At 41.6% G+C, this 22,168-nt stretch overlaps 1 protein-coding gene across 1 annotated transcript in view; it reads left to right on the forward strand.

Moving 5' to 3' along the window:
• LOC126419750 (uncharacterized) overlaps window positions 1-22,168 on the forward strand; it is a 123,684-nt gene that overhangs the window by 33,744 nt on the left and 67,772 nt on the right. Inside the window, exon 2 of the mRNA XM_050086926.1 lies at window positions 18,169-18,484. Coding sequence (XP_049942883.1) covers window positions 18,267-18,484 — 218 coding nt within the window. The 5' untranslated portion in view covers window positions 18,169-18,266. The remainder of the gene's footprint in view (window positions 1-18,168; window positions 18,485-22,168) is intronic.

A 22,168-nucleotide genomic window follows, 5' to 3' on the forward strand; every position in this document is an offset into this window, starting at 1 on the left:
GAAAATGTGAAAGCGAGATTGCACTGTACGGTGTGTTTTTGTTCTACAGTCTGGGCAGAGGACACGTCATAGCTTCAACCAATCAGAACATAGAATGAGAGTACATTACACGTTATGTAATCAGCCAATCATATCATCTCATTCTCAACGCGCGTACACACAATCGACGAAAAAAATTGTTAAAACTGAAACACAAATAAAGTGGATAGTCCAGTGTACTGTACAAAACGTACAGTACCTAGCAAAATGCTGCTGTAACATACCTGTAATGTCGAGGAAACTGAAGGCGTCGGTTTCCCCAAAAAGGCAGTGAGTTGTAGTCGCGACTTGTGCTTGCAACATTCTTCAAAAGACTTCCTGTTTCTTAATTCCGCTGGAAGGGTAAATTGTACCCGCTTCAACAAAAAAGTGATGTAATATTTATTTTTGGTTATGTACTCGACAGAACATACACTCAGCTAGGTAACCCTGGAAATATTTGGTCTCTCTGTCGTTTTGTGGAATGGCACCTCTGGAGTCCCACTTCATTCTCTCCACGTTCTGTGTGTGGACGGAACGCTCTTACGTATCTGTAAAGTTCAGACTATGGTTCACTCTGACCTGCTGAAAACCTACAGTGCCGACTAGAGTGTTGTATTAACTGAAGCAGTCACTAACGATCGTCGTTCCAGAGAGGATCTTTCCTTTTATTATTCTGAACCACTCTTACTTCATCAGAAATTCAGTGGGCTCAAGGAAGCGTTTTTTAGCTCGGCCCTCCCTGAATTCCACTGACAGTTTCCTGAGATTTCACGGCCATTGGTGAGTCCTTTTTCGAAATTTCGCTGCGCCAAGTCACAACCAGACTGTTGTATTCCAACTGTACGTAGACCTCTGGCTACACGCTACAGATCAGTCTGTCACCAAAGCCAGATTTTTGCTGCCGATTCAGGCTGTGATCATATGCCCCGGCTTAACAATAGTACAGGAAATCGCGAGAAATTCGGAAAATACAGCCAAAAAGAGCTTAATCGCGCCCCTGCAAATCGCGACCTATTCGTAGAACAGCCAAGTACGTGTAACAACAAAAAATGCAAAAGTCACAGCTTCACTGCCAGTAATGTAACCCAAGATCACTGAACCCTCCTAGAACTGACGGTTGCAGTTGGCACCAACGTGGTTCCCGTCAACACTCTTAGCAGTACGATCGTCAGTATACGGTGTAAAACAGGACATTTTGTATGTAACAAACCGATGGAGACCTTATAATTGTAATTAATTAGTGCGTAAACTATAAATTATGAGTTCCTTCGAATAAAATAAGAATAGTAAAATTTAAGATGGTTAGTAGTAATGTCCGTCGAGCAGTCTAAGGCGCTACAGTCATGGACTGTGTGGCTGGTCCCGGTGGAGGTTCGAGTCCTCCCTCGGGCATGGGTGTGTGTGTGTTTGTCCTTAGGATAATTTAGGTTAAGCAGTGTGTAAGCTTAGGGACTGATGACCTTAGCAGTTAAGCCCCATAAGATTTCACACACATTTGAACGTTTTAGTAATGTCAGTGTCATGTGTCCCACTCCCCCCCCCCCCCCCCTCGTCACCGTCCCCCTTTAATGTTCTAGGATTAAGTTCTGTTATTATGTCCAAGCCGTGACACACCCTCAGGAATCGCGAAATCAAAATCATTATACAGGGTGCGTCAAAAAACTGTATACACACTTTGAAGCGTCATAGAAAATTTATTTCCCGGCCTACAATGTTAAATTTCTGAAAACTTAAAGTCCAATTGGAAAAATAAATGTACTTTTGCAAATATGATTAATGTTCAAACTAGTGGCCTTCAGCATCAATACATTTCTGAGTACGAGTCACCACTGACTCCGTACATTGTACCAAAGTGTCCAAAGAGATTTCTGCGCACACCGCCTGAATCTCATTCCAAAGTGTGTCCAGGTTACTTGGTTTACGTTTGTACACCTCATCTTTTACTGTGTCCCGTAAGAAGGAATCCAGCGGCGTGAGGTGTGGAGAGCTTGCAGGAAACTGGATTGGTCCCCTGCGTCCTATCCACTGGCCTGGCACATCGTGATCCAGGTATGCTCGTACGTCCCTATGATAGTGCGGCGGGGCGCCATCTTGTTGGAAATAAAACTCATCATTACCGTATAATGCACGAATGGCAGGGAACATGGAGTCAGCAAGCATTGTTAGGTACGTTTCTCCAGTAACAGTACCTTCAAAGTGGAAAGGCCCAATGAGTCCCCTTGCAGAAAAACCACACCACACATTTACACCAGGCAAATTCACAGCCTTTTCAACTGTAATGTGACGATTATCTTCAGCCCAGTACACGCAACTGTGGCTATTGACAGCTCCATTGAGTTTGTATTGGACTTCATCCGACCAAATTATGCTACCCATAAATCCCGGTTCACGTCTCACCATCTCCTCAACCCATCACAAAATTCTAACCTTCTATCTGGATCGTCGTCACTTAGCTGTTGCAGCAGCCTCGGAATGTACACACGAAACTTGCCTTTCTTCAGAATGCGTTGCACACTACCAGCACTTACATTACTCTCACGTGCCGCTTGCCTCGAAGAGTTTTGAGGTGAACGCTGAAACAGTTGCGAGACCGCAGTTGTGGGGAATCATCACTTGTAGCTGTACGAGGTCGCCCTGATCGACCTTTATGCACATCACACACTGTTCCACGAATTTCGAATTTCTCTCGTAGACGTGTAATTGTTAACCTTGGAGGTGGTTCTGTACCATAGTCACTTCTCCACTGTCTTCGAACCGCAGCTACATTCTCAAACTTCCAGTGCCACTTAATTATCTGCTTCCGTGCTTCGAAGCTCAAACGCACGTCCGCCATGTTGCAGGTAGTTCCTTGCCACTGCTGCCACCTGTTGAAGAAACATAACATTACTTTCTCACATATATTAAACCTTGTAGAACGGGAAATAAATTTACTATAACAGTTCAAAGTGTGTATACATTTTGTTGACGCACCCTGTATATTCGGGATGGGAAAGATTTCTACATACAAGAGTAGCAATGTGATTACTTCATTGGTGACAGTTTCACATGTCGTCTTATACATTTTTTTGACGCACCCTGTATATTCGGGATGAAAAAGATTTCTACATACAAGAGTAGCAATGTGATTGCTTCGTTGGTGACCGTTTAACATGTCTTCTTACGTCCCAGGCTAAACACATGACGGAAAAAAGCGGAACCAAAATTATATAAGAAGCCATAGCTCTAGTTATTTCTGTAGCTGCTGTATGTGTATTAATTTGTGTGTGCGGGCGAGACGAAACAGTCACTTTGCCATTGCCTGGTCGGTTCACGTCTTCTGTGCTCGCTGTAATTGGCCAACTGGATCACGTGTCCTGTGCTCAGATTGCGTCAACAAAGCCACATCGTCCAGGCAATCCAGACGCCACGCTTTGCGATGCTGTTGTGCCGTACTGATGGATTTACTTGCTCATCGCGCAAATGTGCGGTTTCAGCGCTGCAGCGCATTGAAGGCCAATCCGAGAGACGTCATTGTCTTTTCGGCGTGTTGTGCTACAATGCCTCAAAATCCGATACGGGCTTGCTTGGCAAATCCGTAGTCAGATAACGATTTTGTCAAACACATTTGATCGTTTGCGGGGGCCTTAGCCGCGACATTCTGGTCTTGCACTCGACTGAAAAAACCGACCGAAAGAAAAAATCGACGGGTAAAATATTCAAATGTGTGTGAAATCTTATGGGACTCAACTGCTAAGGTCATCAGTCCCCAAGCTTACACACTACTTAAGCTAAATTATCCTAAGGAGAAACACACACACACCCGTGCCCGAGGGAGGACCCGAATCTCCGCCGGGACCAGCTGCACAGTCCATGACTGCAGCGCCTTCGACCGATCGGCTAATCCAGCGCGGCCGACTGGCAAAGTGGTGGTTAAAACCAGTAGATTGTCCCATCACGAATTCCATAATGTTTGAAGTGAAGTGCGGTGTCATACCTTACGTAACTGGTGCCTAGGGTGTTTTGTTTGTGTGTTTCAATTCTAGTTGTTGTTTATAATATGTTGTCACCGATATTTCCTGGCAGATCTAAACTGTGGATCAAGTCGTGACTGCAACCTGGGACCTCCACTTTCTTCGAGCAGGTGTTGTGCTTGCTGAGCTATCCGAGCGTGACTCGCGACTCGCGACTTGCCTTCACAGCTTCAGTTCCGGTAGTAGCTCTTTACCTGTGTACCTCGTGTTGTTCATTTCGTGTGGGTGGTGGCTCAGATTAGTACGTTTACTGTGGTAGAGTCACCAAAGTATCCCCAATAGCTGACAGCACTGTTGGCAGCTTTCAGTTGTAGAGTGCCAACAGGTGCAGGTGAGACAATAATCGACTACAGAGGTGTGGCGTCGTTGGCGGGGAGAGGTAGCCTATAGGGAACGCGTTAAGTGACTGCTCGAAGTACCGGGTGATCAAAAAGTCGGTATAAATTTGAAACTTAATAAACCACGGAATAATGTAGATAGAGAGGTAAAAATTGACACACATGCTTGGAATGACATGGGGTTTCATTAGAACAAAAAAAAAACGAAGTTCACAAAATGTCCGACAGATGGCGCTGGACAGCGAAACATCAGTGACTGCGCATGACAATCGTGTATAAAAGGAGCTGTAATGAGAGTCTGAGAATCTGATGCGCCAGCAGTCGCAGCATGTTGACGTTACCTGAAAAGGCACTTTTAGTGAAGCTGTATTATCAGAACGGGGAATGTGCTAGTTCAGCGTTACGATCCTATCGCCATAGGAAGGGGATTCGAAAGGGCACCTGTTACCTGGCGATTTAGTGAAGCGGAGGGCATTTGCGGTGTGGGCGTTTCAAAAGATGCCGGAAGATGACGATTGGTTGAGTTACTAAAATGTAGACTTTCACGGCCGGAAATATCATGTCCAGTATAATTATTCGTTTAGAGGAGACGCAAGTACTAGCGGCCACAAGCGGGTATTACGAAAGGCTCTACAGGGAGGCAATCGAAATCGCTAAACACCCAAATAATTTCAACCGAAAGGAGGAGGGCGTGAAATTAAACGGTATATGGATGCCGGTGTTGAGGAAGATGTGTACCACCCGTCCACTACTGGGTGATGGCAACGGCGACGGACAGCGGCCAATTGCACTGACGTTTCCAAAACACGTGACGTCACGCCGCGGCGCGGGAGCGCGCGGACACGGAATTTAGCGGCAGTCAGTAGCGAGCCAGCGGGTGTGTTGGACCTTCCATCGAGCTACGGACCAAAAATGGTTCAGATGGCTCTGAGCACTGTGGGACTTAACATCTGTGGTCATCAGTCCCCTAGAACTTAGAACTACTTAAACCTAACTAACCTAAGGACATCACACACATCCAAGCCCGAGGCAGGATTCGAACCTGCGACCGTAGCGGTCACGGGGTTCCAGACTGAAGCGCCTAGAACCGCACGGCCACACCGGCCGGCCAGCTACGGACCCCCTTGAAGATGTCTCCCGCAGTCGGAGACGAAACGTTGGGAATCGACACAGAATTCATCAACCGACCACGGCATAACATCCCGGATAATTATAATGGACATGATTGGTCGAGTAACGTGTTGTGGACCGACGAAGCTCATTTCACGCTCCGAGTGTCTGTCAATGCCCACAACTGCAGAATTTGGGCTACCGAAAATCCTAGAACTGTCGTGGAAACTCCATTGCACGACGAGAAAGTCACGGTATGGGTTGGATTTACCACATCTAACATTATCGGGCTTTTTTTCTTCGAGGATATGCGTGATTCTGGTTTTGAAACTGCTACCGTGACGGGTGAGAGGTACGCCGATATGTTACAGAATCGCATCATCCCCAGCCTGGCTGATAAACGCCTGAAGAACGTACGATGTTTATACAGGATGGCGCTCCACCCCATATTGCTAGACGCGTGAAAGATCTCTTGCGCGCGTGGTTTGGTGATGATCGTGTGCTCAGCCGCCACTTTCGTCATGCTTGGCCTCCCAGGTCCCCAGACCTCAGTCCGTGCGATTATTGGCTTTGGGGTTACCCGAAGTCGCAAGTGTGTCGTGATCGACCGACATCTCTAGGGATGCTGAAAGACAACATCCGACGCCAATGCCTCACCATAAATCCAGACATGCTTTACAGTGCTGTTCACAACTTTATTGCCGGCCGAAGTGGCCGTGCGGTTAAAGGCGCTGCAGTCTGGAACCGCAAGACCGCTACGGTCGCAGGTTCGAATCCTGCCTCGGGCATGGATGTTTGTGATGTCCTTAGGTTAGTTAGGTTTAACTAGTTCTAAGTTCTAGGGGACTAATGACCTCAGCAGTTGAGTCCCATAGTGCTCAGAGCCATTTTTTGAACAACTTTATTCCTCGACTACAGCTATTGTTGAGGAATGATGGTGAACATATTGACCATTTCCTATAAAGAACATCATCTTTGCTTTTTCTTATTTTGTTATGCTAATTATTGCTATTCTGATCAGATGAAGCGCCATCTGTCGGAAATTTTTTGAACTTTTGTATTTTTTTGGTTCTAATAAAACCCCATGGCATTCCAAGCATGTGTGTCAATTTGTACCTCCCTATCTACATTATTCCGTGATTTATTCAGTTTCAAATTTATTATAGACTTTTTGATCACCCGGTAGATGCGCGAAGCAGCTGAGGCGAGCTCTTAGCAGCTGTAGAGCCAAAACATTATGACCACCTGCTTAATAGCGTGTTTGTCTGTCTGTGGAATGCAGTACATCACTGATTCTGCGTGCCAGGGTCCGACAGCTTATTGGTAGGTTTGTGGCTCTAGATGTTCATGCACAGGTCACGTGATTCGCACAAATAATGGGCTGCAGATTTGTGTGCGCGGTGGTGGTGCCTAATAATGACAAAAACACGTAGGATTTCCATGACGCGAATTTGGTCAGCGAGACATTAATGTGAGCTATAATGCTCCTCAAATTCCTGTTCCACGGTTCTGGCTCCGAGATGCGGACAACTATACTGCAGAAAGATAACACCGCCATTGGGGAAGACATCTAGCGTGAAGGGATGCAGGTGGTTTGCATTTGTCAGAGTGCCTTTGATTACTGCCACAGGTGCTGAGCAAATGCGGGAGAATGTCTCCCAGAGCATAACGCTGGTCCTACCAGCCCGCGTCCGTGGTGCGCTGCACATTCTGAGCCGCCGTTCACCTCGATGGCGGCATTTGTGGACATGACCGTTGTTTACCAAAAATGTGATTCACCCGAAGAGCTGACACGTTTCATCGATCGTCAGTCGAACCCCGACGGTCCCGCGGCCACTGCACATGTGCACTACTGGCCTTTAAAATAGCTACACCACGAAGATGACGTGCTACAGACGCGAAATTTAACCGACAGGAAGAAGATGCTGTGATATGCAAATGATGAGCTTTGCAGAGCATTCACACAAGGTTGGCGCCGGTGGCGACACCTACAACGAGCTGGCATGAAGAAAGTTTCCAACCAATTTCTCATACACAAACAGCAGTTGACCGGCGTTGCCTGGTGAAACGTTGTTGTGATGCCTCGAGTAAGGAGGAGAAATGCGTACCATCACGTTTCCGACTTTGATAAAGGTCGGATTGTAGCCTATCGCGATTGTGGTTTATCGTATCACGACATTGCTGCTCGCATTGGTCGAGATCCGATCACTGTTAGCAGAATAAGGAATCGGTGGGTTCAGGAGGGTAATACAGAACGCCGTGATAGATCCCAACGGCCTCGTATCACTAGCAGTCGAGATGACAGGCATCTTATCCACATGGCTGTAACGGATCGTGCAGCCACGTCTCGATCCCTGAGTCAACAGTTGGGGAAGTTTGGAAGACAACAACCATCTGCACGAACAGTTCCACGACGTTTGCAGCAGCATGGACTATCAGCTCGGAGACCGTGGCTGCAGTTACCCTTGACATTGCATCACAGACAGGAGCGCCTGCGATGGTGTACTCAACGACGAACCTGGTTGCACGAATGGCAAAACGTCATTTTTTCGGATGGATCCAGGTTCTGTTTACAGCATCATGATGGTCGCATCCGTGTTTGGCGACATCGCGGTGAATGCACATTGGAAGCGTGTATTCGTCATCGCCATACTGGCGTATCACCCGGCGTGATGGTATGGGGTGCCATTGGTTACACGTCTCGGTCACCTCTTGTTCGGATTGACGGCACTTTGAACAGTGGACGTTACATTTCAGATGTGTTACGACCCGTGGCTCTACCCTCCATTCGATCCCTGTGAAACCCTACATTTCAGCAAGATAATGCACGACCGCATGTAGCAGGTCCTGTACGGGCCTTTCTGGATACAAAAAATGTTCAACTGCTGCCCTGGCCAGCACATTCTCCAGATCTCTCACCTATTGAAAACGTGTGGTCAGTGGTGGCCGAGCAAGTGGCTCATCACAATATGCCAGTCACTACTCTTAATGAACTGAACTGTATCGTGTTGAAGCTGCATGGGCACTTGTACCTGTACACGCTATTCAAGCTGTGTTTCACTCAATGCCCACGCGTATCAAGGCCGTTATTACGGCCAGAAGTGGTTCTTCTGGGTATTGATTTCTCAGGATCTATGCATCGAAATTGCGTGAAAATGTAATCACATCTCAGTTCTAGTATAATATATTTGTCCAATGAATACCAGTTTATCATATGTATTTCTTCTTGGTGTAGCAATTTTAATGGCCAGTAGTGTAATTGACAATGTTGTCGGGTTAAAGTACGAACACGTACGGATGGTCTGCTGCGTAACATCGTGATCGATAATGTACGATGAAACACTCGTGTGTGCACCGACATTGTGCTCGTTTGGCCGAGACGCCACAGCTCACCACCTATCCTGCCCATGTTCTCTGATGAGTAGTGGATGTCCAACCGTTTAGTGCCTAGTGCTAGTTTCACTGTCCTTCTACCTCTTTCTGTAGATGCTCGAGACAGTGGCGTGTAAACATTTGATCAGCTTATCCATTTTCGAGATACTCTTTCACAGGCACTGCGTAGTAGTAATCTACCCTTTATCAGAGTCACTTATCTGAATGGCTTTCCCCATTTGCAACTCGTATCTTCTCTACGTGTCTGCCCCACTTGTATACTTTTGTTACCACATCGTATGCCCACAATGCCACCAGGCAGCAACGGATGTCGCGGTGGTCAGTGGTCGTAATCATTTGACTCGTAAGTGTTGTAGGAACAGTGGAGGTGACAATCCGTTGGCAGCAATGATCTCATGGACGGGGTTACCGTGACGAACTGTGCTGTAATGTAGCGGAGGTCTGGGTTATGTCGGAAGCCGATTGTTTGTCCGAGTTAGCGAACCTGTCGAATGTCTCGCCAGAAAATTCTGTTTCTGTTAAATAATATAATAATATAATAATAATAATAATAATAATAATAATAAACCCCGTGGAGGCCCGGGAAAAGAATAGGCCTCCGGTATGTTCTGCCAGTCGTAAAAGGCGACGAAAAGAACAAACCACTAATAGGGCTAACCCCCCTTTTAGTGTGATTACTTGGTTCAGGACAGAACTAAAGAAGCCTCGGACAAGCGCCGTCATGGTCGGGGACGACGCTTGAACCCTATGCCCGCCCACAATGGTAACAACACTGCTAGCCAACTGGAAAATGATTTAAATCCAAATAGAGGTGTTTTGCAGGATATGCTTCCTGCAACCACCCTAGAAGGAAAACAAAGACAGAGGATGAGATGGTCAGATGAAGTTAATCGACACCTCATGTTCTGTTATTACCAAGCAACAAACCTAGGAACCAACACAACTGGATACAGATCACAAGTATACACAACATTTATTACCAGATACCCGGAATTAAAATTTTTAACAGAACAACGACTAGCTGATCAGATCCGTGTAATAATAAAAAATAACAGGATACCCCAGTCAGAATTAGAAAACATCAAACAACAAGTACAAGAAATACTGGAACAAAATAATGTGCAATCAGAAGAAGAAGAAAATACAGTAATGGACTCAAACATCCCAGAGCAAACAAACAAAGACCAACACGCATCAATTAAACAATCAGAGGAAAACGAAATCTTAAGACAGCCACCAGAACAAGCACAAATAGAACACGAAGAGACACACGTGTTAGATATAGAAGAGAAATTTCAGCTGACATATATAGAATACAAAGACACAAATACAGACATCAGACCATTCTTGCATAGACCGCCAAATAACCCACAAGTCGAAACAACAATAAAAACTATCAACACAATCATACACAACAAAATAAATGAAAATACAACTATGGAAGAGTTACAACTACTGGTTTATATAGGAGCACTCACTACACTAAATATACACACTAGGCAGAGATCAGAACAAACCAATACACAGAAGAAACCCACAAAACCAGCATGGCAACACAGGCTACAGATCAGAATAGAAAAACTGAGAAAAGACATCGGACAGCTAACACAATTTATAAGAAATGAAATATCAGACAAAAAACGAAAAAGGTTAGGTAAAATCTCACAACAAGAAGCAATAGAGCAATTAGATGAAAAGAAGCAGAAATTACAAGCATTGGCCAAACGACTTAGAGGATACAAAAAAAGTGAAAATAGAAGGAAACAAAACCAAACATTCAACACAAACCAAAAGAGATTTTACCAAACAATAGATAACACACACATTAAAACAGACAATCCACCAAACATAACAGACATGGAACACTTCTGGAGCAACATATGGTCAAACCCGGTACAACATAACAGGCATGCACGGTGGATACAAGCAGAAACAGACACATACAAGATGATACCACAAATGCCTGAAGTCATAATTTTGCAACATGAAGTCACCTGAGCAATTAATTCTACACACAATTGGAAATCCCCTGGAAATGATAAAATAGCAAATTACTGGCTAAAGAAGTTCACCTCAACACATTCACATCTAACTAAATTATTTAACAGTTACATTGCAGACCCATACACATTCCCTGATACACTTGCACATGGAATAACCTATCTGAAACCTAAAGATCAAGCAGACACAGCAAACCCAGCTAAATATCGCCCCATAACATGCCTACCAACAATCTACAAAATATTAACTTCAGTCATTAAACAGAAATTAATGACACATACAACACAGAACAAAATTATAAATGAAGAACAAAAAGGCTGCTGCAAAGGAGCACGAGGATGTAAAGAGCAACTGATAATAGATACAGAGGTGACATATCAAGCTAAAACTAAACAAAGGTCGCTACACTATGCATACATTGATTACCAAAAAGCCTTTGATAGTGTACCCCACTCATGGTTACTACAGATATTGGAAATATACAAAGTAGATCCTAAATTGATACAGTTTCTAAACATAGTAATGAAAAACTGGAAAACCACACTTAATATTCAAACAAATTCAGATAACATCACATCACAGCCAATACAGATTAAGCGTGGAATATACCAAGGAGACTCATTAAGTCCTTTCTGGTTCTGTCTTGCTCTGAACCCACTATCCAACATGCTAAATAATACAAATTATGGATATAATATTACTGGAACATACCCACACAAAATCACACATTTGCTATATATGGACGATCTAAAACTACTGGCAGCAACTAATCAACAACTCAACCAATTACTAAAGATAACAGAAGTATTCAGCAATGATATAAATATGGCTTTTGGAACAGACAAATGTAAGAAAAATTGCATAGTCAAGGGAAAACACACTAAACAAGAAGATTACATATTGAATAACCACAGTGACTCCATAGAAGCGATGGAAAAAACAGATGCCTATAAATATCTAGGATACAGACAAAAAATAGGAATAGATAATACAAATATTAAAGAAGAACTAAAAGAAAAATATAGACAAAGGCTAACAAAAATACTGAAAACAGAATTGACAGCAAGAAACAAGACAAAAGCTATAAATACTTATGCTATACCAATATTGACCTACTCATTTGGAGTAGTGAAATGGAGTAACACAGACCTAGAAGCACTCAATACACTTACACGTTCACAATGCCACAAATATAGAATACATCACATACATTCAGCAACAGAAAGATTCACATTAAGCAGAAAGGAAGGAGGACGGGGATTCATCGACATAAAAAACCTACATTATGGACAGGTAGACAATTTAAGAAAATTCTTTCTAGAACGAGCAGAAACTAGCAAAATACACAAAGCAATCACTCATATAAATACATCGGCTACACCACTGCAATTTCATAACCACCTTTACAACCCTTTAGATCATGTAACATCAGCAGATACGAAGAAAGTAAATTGGAAAAAGAAAACACTACATGGCAAGCACCCGTATCATCTAACACAGCCACACATCGATCAAGATGCATCCAACACATGGCTAAGAAAAGGCAGTATATACAGTGAGACGGAAGGATTCATGATTGCAATACAGGATCAAACAATAAACACCAGATATTACAGCAAGCATATTATTAAAGATCCCAATACCACAACAGATAAATGCAGACTTTGCAAACAACAAATAGAAACAGTAGATCACATTACAAGCGGATGTACAATACTAGCAAATACAGAATACACCAGAAGACATGACAATGTAGCAAAAATAATACATCAACAACTTGCCATACAACATGAACTAATAAAACAACATGTTCCCACATACAAGTATGCACCACAAAATGTACTGGAGAATGATGAATACAAATTATACTGGAACAGAACCATTATAACAGATAAAACAACACCACATAACAAACCTGACATCATACTCACCAATAAAAAGAAGAAATTAACACAACTAATCGAAATATCCATACCCAATACAACAAATATACAAAAGAAAACAGGAGAAAAAATTGAAAAATACATCCAACTGGCTGAGGAAGTCAAGGACATGTGGCATCAGAATAAAGTTGACATCATACCAATCATACTATCAACTACAGGAGTCATACTACACAATATCCACCATTACATCAATACAATACAGCTACATCCAAACTTATATATACAATTACAGAAATCCGTAATTATTGATACATGTTCAATTACCCGAAAGTTCCTAAATGCAATATAACATATACCGTACAGTTAAAATGAAGTGACGCTTGATCAAGGTCCGCGTCACGTCCCATTTTTAACCAGACTTAACGTCTGAGAAAGTAAAGAAATAATAATAATAGTATCACATCACAGCCAAGGCAGATTATGCGTGGAATATATCAAGCAAACGCATTAAGTCCTTTCTGGTTCTGCGTTGCTCTGAACCCACTATCCAACATGCTAAATAATACAAATTATGGATATAATATTACTAGAACATACCAACACAAAATCATACATTTGCTATACATGGATGATCTAAAACTACTGGCAGCAACAAATCAACAACTCAACCAATTACTAAAGATAACAGAAGTATTCAGCAATGATATAAATATGGCTTTCGGAACAGATAAATGTAAGAAAAATAGCATAGTCAAGGGAAAACACACTAAACAAGAAGATTACTTATTGGATAACCACAGTGACTGCATAGAAGTGATGGAAAAAACAGATGCCTATAAATATCTAAGATACAGGCAAAAAATAGGAATAGATAATACAAATATTAAAGAAGAACTAAAAGAAAAATATAGACAAAGACTAACAAAAATACTGAAAACAGAATTGACAGCAAGAAACAAGACAAAAGCTATAAATACTTATGCTATACCAATATCTACCTACTCATTTGCAGTAGTGAAATGGAGTAACACAGACCTAGAAGCACTCAATACACTTACACGATCACAATGCCACAAATATAGAATACATCACGTACATTCAGCAACAGAAAGATTCACATTAAGCAGAACGAAAGGAGGAAGGGGATTTATCGACATAATAAACCTACATTATGGGCAGGTAGACAATTTAAGAAAATTCTTTATAGAACGAGCAGAAACTAGCAACATACACAAAGCAATCACTTATATAAATACATCAGCTACACCTTTGCAATTTCATAACCACTTCTACAATCCTTTAGATCAGATAACATCAACAGATACAAAGAAAGTAAATTGGAAAAATAAAACACTATATGGCAAGCACCTGTATCATCTAACACAGCCACACATTGATCAAGATGCATCCGACACTTGACTAAGAAAAGGCAATATATACAGTGAGATGGAAGGATTCATGATTGCAATACAGGGTCAAACAATAAACACCAGATATTACAGCAAGCATATATTAAAGATCCCAATACCACAACAGATAAATGCAGACTTTGCAAACAACAAATAGAAACAGTAGATCACATCACAAGTGGATGTACAATACTAGCAAATATAGAATACACCAGAAGACATGACAATGTAGCAAAAATAATACATCAACAACTTGCCATACAACATAAACTAATAAAACAACACGTTCCCACATACAAGTATGCACCACAAAATGTACTGGTGAATGATGAATACAAATTATACTGGAACAGAACCATTATAACAGATAAAACAACACCACATAACAAACCTGACACATACTCACCAATAAAAAGAAGAAATTAACACAACTAATCGAAATATCCCTACCCAATACAACAAATATACAGAAGAAAACAGGAGAAAAAATTGAAAATTAGATCCAACTGGCTGAGGAAGTCAAGGACATGTGGCATCAGGATAAAGTTAACATTATACCAATTATACATCAACTACAGGAGTCATACCACACAATATCCACCAGTACATCAACGCAATACAGCTGCATCCAAACTTATATATAGAACTACAGAAATCTGTAATTATTGATGTTCAGTTACCCGAACGTTCCTAAATTCAATGTAACATATACCGTACAGTTAAAAGGAAGTCACGCTTGATCGAGGTCCGTGTCACTTTCCATTTTTAACCAGATATAACATCTGAGAGAGGAAAGAAATAATAATAGCTTTATTCAACATCGAATGGTACACTGCACACGTACAAAGAAACAGTAATGATTAAAGTTATTTGTACAATACACAAGACACATTCTTCTGAATACGTCATTAATTTACAACAAAATTACAATAAGATGTTTACTGATTTCTATTCACATAATTTCACGAAGCATTTGTTGTTCTTCATGTAAGTATGGTACTCTTCTAATGTGTAGAAAGGGTGTTTTACTAAAAGTTTCTTAAGCTCGTGTTTCAATTTAACTGTAGGAAGAGCCATGACTGCACTAGGCAGTGCATTAGCCAATTTTATACCTGCGTACTGAGGCCCCTTTTCGTAAAGTGCTGTTCTGTGGGTGCCAATGTAAAAACTTTATTTCTAGTATTGTACTGGTCGAAATCTGAATAAGTGTTCGGGTGCAGTCTTTTCAGAAGCAATATGGCTTTTAGAATGTATGTGTTTACAACACTTAACACCTCAGTTTTTGGAAACAAGTTGCGACAAGATTTCCTATATTTTGCTCCACAGATTATTCTCACACCCCTTTTTTGAAGAATGAGTTTGGTTGTTGCCCCCCAAATTTCAATACTGTAGTTCAAGTGAGAGGAGAAAAGAGCACGGTATGCAGTCCATAGGACTACAGTGTCTCTACAGAACTTGCAAATAGTACTGATTGCAAATATATTTTTTGACAACTTAGTTGTTAGGGAGTCAATATGTGTGTCCCATTTCAGGTTGCTTTGGATTGTTACGCCAAGGAATTTTGCACTAGACTCTTTCTTTACCAATTCGTTGACAATGTATAATTTAATTTCATTATTCAAACTACTTTTGTTAAACTCCATCAAACATGTTTTACTGGTGCTTACATTTAAGTGGCTTTCATTAAAAAACTGAACAATTTCTTTTGTCACATTATTACACTTGGCCTCTAGTTCATTACACAACTCCTTTTTACACACAATGGACGTGTCATCGGCATACAAAACAATTTTTGAATTTATAGTACAGTATTTAATATCATTTACATAGATAGAGAACAGAAGGGGGCCCAACACTGAGCCCTGGGGCACGCCATATTTTATGCAAGCGATCTCTGATTTGTAGACACCACTTTCCGTTTTAAGCAGAACAAACTGTTTTCTAATGCTCACATAACACTTTATTAGGTCATAAGCAGCGCCTCTAATGCCCATGTTCCGTAGCTTGTCTAATAGGATGTCAACATTCACACAATCAAAGGCTTTTTCTAGGTCTAGGTATGAAATTTGTAGTGACAGACTGACCAGTAGTGTAACCTGAGCCCTAAGTTAGATTGGAAGATGATAGTCTGATTGTGCGTTGGCAAAGCCAATGAATGTGATGGCTTTCTTTTTGTATAGGCTACTGTATTGTGCATTCCAGAGTTAAATTTATGTCGCTGGTGAAGACACTATTTTCTTACAGTGGCTATATTTTCAGATTTTCAGTACATCTACATCTACACCTACACCCATACTCCGCAAGCCACCTGACGGTGTGTGGCGGAGGGTACCTTGAGCACCTCTATCGGTTCTCCCTTCTATTCCAGTCCCGTATTCGCGGAAAGAAAGATTGTCGGTATGCCTCTGTGTGGGCTCTAATCTCTCTCATTTTCTCCTCACGGTCTCTTCGCGAGATATACGTTGGGGGGAGCAAGGTACTGCTCGACTCCTCGATGAAGGTATGTTCTCGAAACTTCGACAAAAACCCGTACCGAGCTACTGAGCGTCTCTCTTGCAGAGTCTTCCACTGGAGTTTATCCATCATCTCCGTAACGTTTCCGCAATCACTAAATGATCCTGTAATGAGGTATTCTGCTTTCCATTGGATCTTCTCTCTCTCTTCTATCAACCCTATCTGGTTCGGATCCCACAATGTTGAGCAATATTCAAGCAGTGGACAAACAAGTTTACTGTAACCTACTTCCTTTGTTTTCGGACTGCATTTCCTTAGAATTCTTCATGTGAATGTCAGTCTGGCATCTGCTTTACCAACGATCAATTTTATATGATCATTCCATTTTAGATCACTGCTAATGCCTATTCCCAGAAAATTTATGGAATTAACTGCTTCCATTTGCCGACCTGCTATATTGTATCTAAATGATAAAGGATATTTCTTCCTATGTATTCGCAGCACATTACACTTGTCTACATTGAGATTCAGTTGCCATTCCCTGCACCATGTGTCAATTCATTGCAGATCCTCCTGCATTTCAGTACAATTTTCCTTTGTTACAACCTCTCGATGTACCACAGCATCATCCGCAAAAAGCCTCGGTGAACTTCCGATGTTATCCACAAGGTCATTTATATATATTGTGAATAGCAATGGTGCTACGACACTCCATTGCGGCACACCTGAAATCACTTTTACTTCGGAAGACTTCTCTCCATTGAGAATGACATGCTGCGCTCTGCTATCTAGGAACTCTTCAATCCAATCAGACAATTGGTCTGATAGTCCATATGCCCTTACTTTGACTGTGGGGAACTGTATCGAACGCCTTGCGGAAGTCAAGAAGCACGGCATCTACCTGTGAACCCGTGTCTATGGCCCTCTGAGTCTCGTGGAGAAAAGCACGAGCTGGGTTTCACACAATCGTCTTTTTTGATACGCGTGCTGATTCCTACAGAGTAGATTTCTAGTCTCCAGAAAAGTCATTATACTCGAACATAATACATGTTCCAAAATTCTACAACTGATGGATGTTAGAGATATAGGTCTATAGTTCTGCACATCTGTTCGACGTCCCTTCTTGAAAACGGGGATGACCTGTGCCCTTTTCCAATCTTTTGGAATGCTACGCTTTTCTACAGACCTACGGTACACCTACATCGGATGGCATTAAAAAGAACAGCATTCCTGACTCTCAGTGCCAATGGAGATCCTGTGACATCATCGGAATTTATATTGCAGTGTTTCTGTTTTTTATTATGTCAGCTGTCAGTTATTCCTTAAGGCACATATCTCTATCACATCAATGATGTGAGCGGTCTGTTGGCTCAATATCACACTATTAACTTGTCCTGAAATAGTTTCAGCCATAAGAAATGATTTCAGCGACAGTTGTCAAATAATGTTGGCATGTCGTTGCTGTTATTTGTTCCATTAACACAGTGGGAAGTAGCTGAAATCCGTGTGAGTGCGGGTTTGTAATGCTGTTTATGTTTTTTTGCAGTGTCTGCAAGCATATCCGACAGACGTCCACTCGACAGCTCGTCACCTCCCCTGGCGCCTTCCACCTCACCGTAGTCCGACTGCAGGCTCGACAGTGAAATGGCTTCAGTGTCTGAGCACAGTGGACTGTGCCACGTGGGAGAAGGCGCTGCAGTGTGGCGTATGAGCATTGACGACTTGCCTGAGGAGATACTGATAAAGATCTTCTCTCACTTGTCTTTCACTGAGCTAGTGGACGTGGTACGGAAAGTGTGCCGTCGTTGGAGAAAGCTGTCGCGAGATTTGAGGTTGTGGGCTGACAAGGAATACCATGTCGGGTAAGTAACCTGCTGGCTGTAACATTGTAAAACTGACGTGGGAACTTTGGATGTGAGCACATTGTCTGCACAACTTAGATCATTCTGCTTTTGTATTCAAAATGAGTTCCACTTTTAGAATCCTGTAAAGGAGCTAAGACCTATTTGATTTTGGTATATTTGTTAGATTGAGTGTGTTAGCTAAATTGGATAGTGTCATTTGGTGCACAGGTGCTAGTAATAAACTGTCTTCTTTTACTTCTTCGTTAGTCTTGTACCCTGTTCTGTTTGTGAACCAGGGTATACGCCATATTTTTACCTTTCTTTTCTACCCCTTTACTTCTCTTTGCGAGAATGTACCCATTCATTTTTTTCTTGCCCTCATTTTTCCCTGACGGAGTTTCAAAACATTCCAAAGATCAGTGACTCTCTCTGCCGATTAAATATCTTTCTGCCCACCACCAGTTCCTATTGTGCTCTGGCGTAAAAGTCTACGATAGGGCCAGTGGTGTACTTACATGTTTAATGCAAGAAACATTTCTGTATGTTTTCCCCACATTACATTTTCATCTATCCGTACTCCTAAAAATTTAGTGACACGGGTTTTCTTTATCTTACACTGCCCAAGTTCTGTTGTTATGTGGCTCCTAGTTTGTTTTATGTCTGAAGTCTACCGAAACTCTTTCTTTGTCATTCACAATTAAAATGTTATCCATAAACAATACATTTCATCTTTCTGCGCTACTGTGACTGTCTTCTGAAGGCCAGTATCATTCATAGCTTTAACAGACAGATTGGTGTCATCAGCAAACAATATTGTACCTGCTGCTGATACATGGCTTGGCATGCCATTTATAAATATTAAGAACAGCAGTGGTGCCAGCAGGGAGTCTTGTGGCACCCCGTATCCGACTCTTTGGTATTCTGATGAGTAAACTTTCCCTGTATCTTTACCATTTGGTGCCTGTTACAAAGATAAGATTTGAACCATTCATATGAATCCCACAACATAGCAATATAGCTCTCTGTCTCTCTCTCTCTCTCTCTCTCTCTCTCTCTCTCTCTCTCTCTCCCCCCCCCATCTCTCTCTTTCTTTCTTTTTAAAAAAATACATAAGACATGTTGAAGACACCTCCCTATCTCCCCCCCCCCCCCCCTGGTCAAGATTGATTATATAATGAACTTTTCTCTGATCAGGAACTCTTTCAGGCTCTTGACGCATCAAACAGTGTGGCCTCAGGCCCTGGTTCAGTTCATCATCCAACATGTGAATGTTACTCAAACCTGGCCAGAAAGTATTTTTGCTTTTCAGGGTCAAGATAGTATCCCTATCCTTAAACCAGGCAAAATCCAGACATCCATTTACAGCTACTGACCGATTAGCCTCATCAGTGTGCTCTGAAAACTGCTCGAAAAGATGGTGGCCCGACGGTTGTTCTGGTTTCTCGAATCACTGGGCCTTTTGTCCCCCAGTTTCCAGGAGGAACAATCCTCAATTAACCGTGTGGTTAGGTTGGAAACAGCAATCTGATGGGGTGTTTCTAAACGGTGAAATCTCATTGAAGCCTTTTTTATCTCCATGAGGCATACAACACTGCCCAGCATGATCACATTTTACTTAACCTAAATGACAGGGGCTTTCAAGACGCCCTACTGATTTTTGTCGGCTTTTACTCCACTGATTTTTTCGTGTTACAGTCGGTACACCACTCAGAGTGCACGGGTCCAAAAAAATGGCAGGGCTCCATGCATTTCACAACCTGTCGTACCTCTCGTCACACTCACATTGTTTCAGCTTTTGCATTTGTAACAGCTCCCAGTCTGTAGCCTTCACCAAACAACAATTTCAAGGTGTATCCATGGAGCCTCCACTTGGACCCTTTCTCGCGACCTCCAATTCTCTTCGACAAAAATGTGAGACACGCATTTGTGTCGTCCTACCGCAGTCTGTTATAGTGTAACGACGTATTAGTTTTTCGTTTGATATATGTATGACCATGTGCAGACTTCGTCACCTACGTCAGTTACAACCCACTTCAAAAATGATTCATATTCTTTTAAATTGTCATAGAATGGTTCTTGAACGAAACTGTAAAACATCAGTTGAGTCGTGTGCAAAGAATTACATCACTTGGGCCAATTGGTTTTTGTAACTTTTCCCAATTTAAATTTCGTTTGTTTCTCCTCAGAAATTATATTGACACACGTTATCTTGATCTAATCGATATCAGAATCACACATTAAATAAACTTTTTAGATTCAAAGTTTCGGCGAACGACGTAAGAATTACTAATCTTGTCAAATATATTATTAATCCGTTCACACAATTCTTCATAAATAAATCTTCAAGACACGTGTTTCAACTTTAATAGCATACACTATTTTATTAGCTTCCTACACATACAGATGTGAACTTGAGCGTTGACAGACAGTGACTGACATTTCAATAAGATTAAGCTCTATATGACGTCATTGTTGTACAAAAAGAGTATAAAAATTCATTTTTAATTTTTAGAAACACGACGCAACAACTCGGTTCCAGGATCTTCTGTTGCTCCTTGGCTGTCGACCCGCGACGCATAGCGGCCAGCAATTTCCTCTCTGGTCGCGGCAACGAAGATGCTGTCCCCGTTCGTTGCGCCGCCCTCTCCGTACATGAAACACATAAAAAAAATACAAAACTTTTAGATAATTCACATCTATTACAAATAATAAGAAAACACATAAACAAAACTAAATTAAACTTATAGTCACCTGCAAACTGGGCTGACTTTGGTGGATGGGTGACGCTTAATTTCGTCCCACTACATACCCCACCCACAGGCTCAGTTTGTCAGGTTTTAACCGAAATTAAAACTTTTCAATATACAATATTTAACTGTTAATACAATTTCCTCACATTTTACGTAACCTAGAGTCCTTGCTCTTAGATAGATTTAATCCTTTTAATACGATATTGTTGTGACTATTTGTCATTTACTCTTAATTGTGCTATTATGGTAATTCGTAACCGAATATAGGGAGATTGCTCCTCTTCAGTTAATAGTTGCTAATAAATTCTAATTTAGTACGTTCTTTAACGTTGTTACATTAGGACAGAGTGTTCAAATTGTGATAGATTAGTTTCAGTTTCATTTATTTACTAGAGTTATTCTTTCCAAAAATGTATATTACTCATAAGTTTCTCACAGTAACTAATAGTACTATTTACTTTACGTCATTCTTTTCCCCAATGCCTTATTTTTGCCTGAGGTCAGGAAGAAATCAAGCAAAACTTTCTTTAGAATCTCGGCACGGCCTTCTTTACCTTCGGACACCTTGTTGGGTAATGGCAATTTATTTAGGAGAAACAAGCGAGAGAGCCCCGTTTGGTGTGTTCTATATTAACACTATTACAAACCTCTATTAAAGGCACTCTGCTATGTTCTCGTGAGCCATATAGCTCTGGACGCCCATGGTCCCTAAACTATTAACCATCCCCTTTGGTTCCTACTATCCGAGTAAATTTAAAATACGCTAAATTCCTTTTGACCTAAGAGTAAAATTTCTTCTATATAAATCCCCCTTTTGGTTATCTTTCTCCTTTTGAAGTACCATTAGATTATTGTAGAACACTTGTTTAAGCTTTCTGTTTCATTCTTTAAAATAATACGTAACTATCACGAAAACTTCACATGAATAAACTATGAACGCTCTTCCGTGTGT

The sequence above is a fragment of the Schistocerca serialis genome, chromosome 9 (genome assembly GCF_023864345.2).
Source record: "Schistocerca serialis cubense isolate TAMUIC-IGC-003099 chromosome 9, iqSchSeri2.2, whole genome shotgun sequence".
NCBI classification, from domain to species: domain Eukaryota; kingdom Metazoa; phylum Arthropoda; class Insecta; order Orthoptera; family Acrididae; genus Schistocerca; species Schistocerca serialis.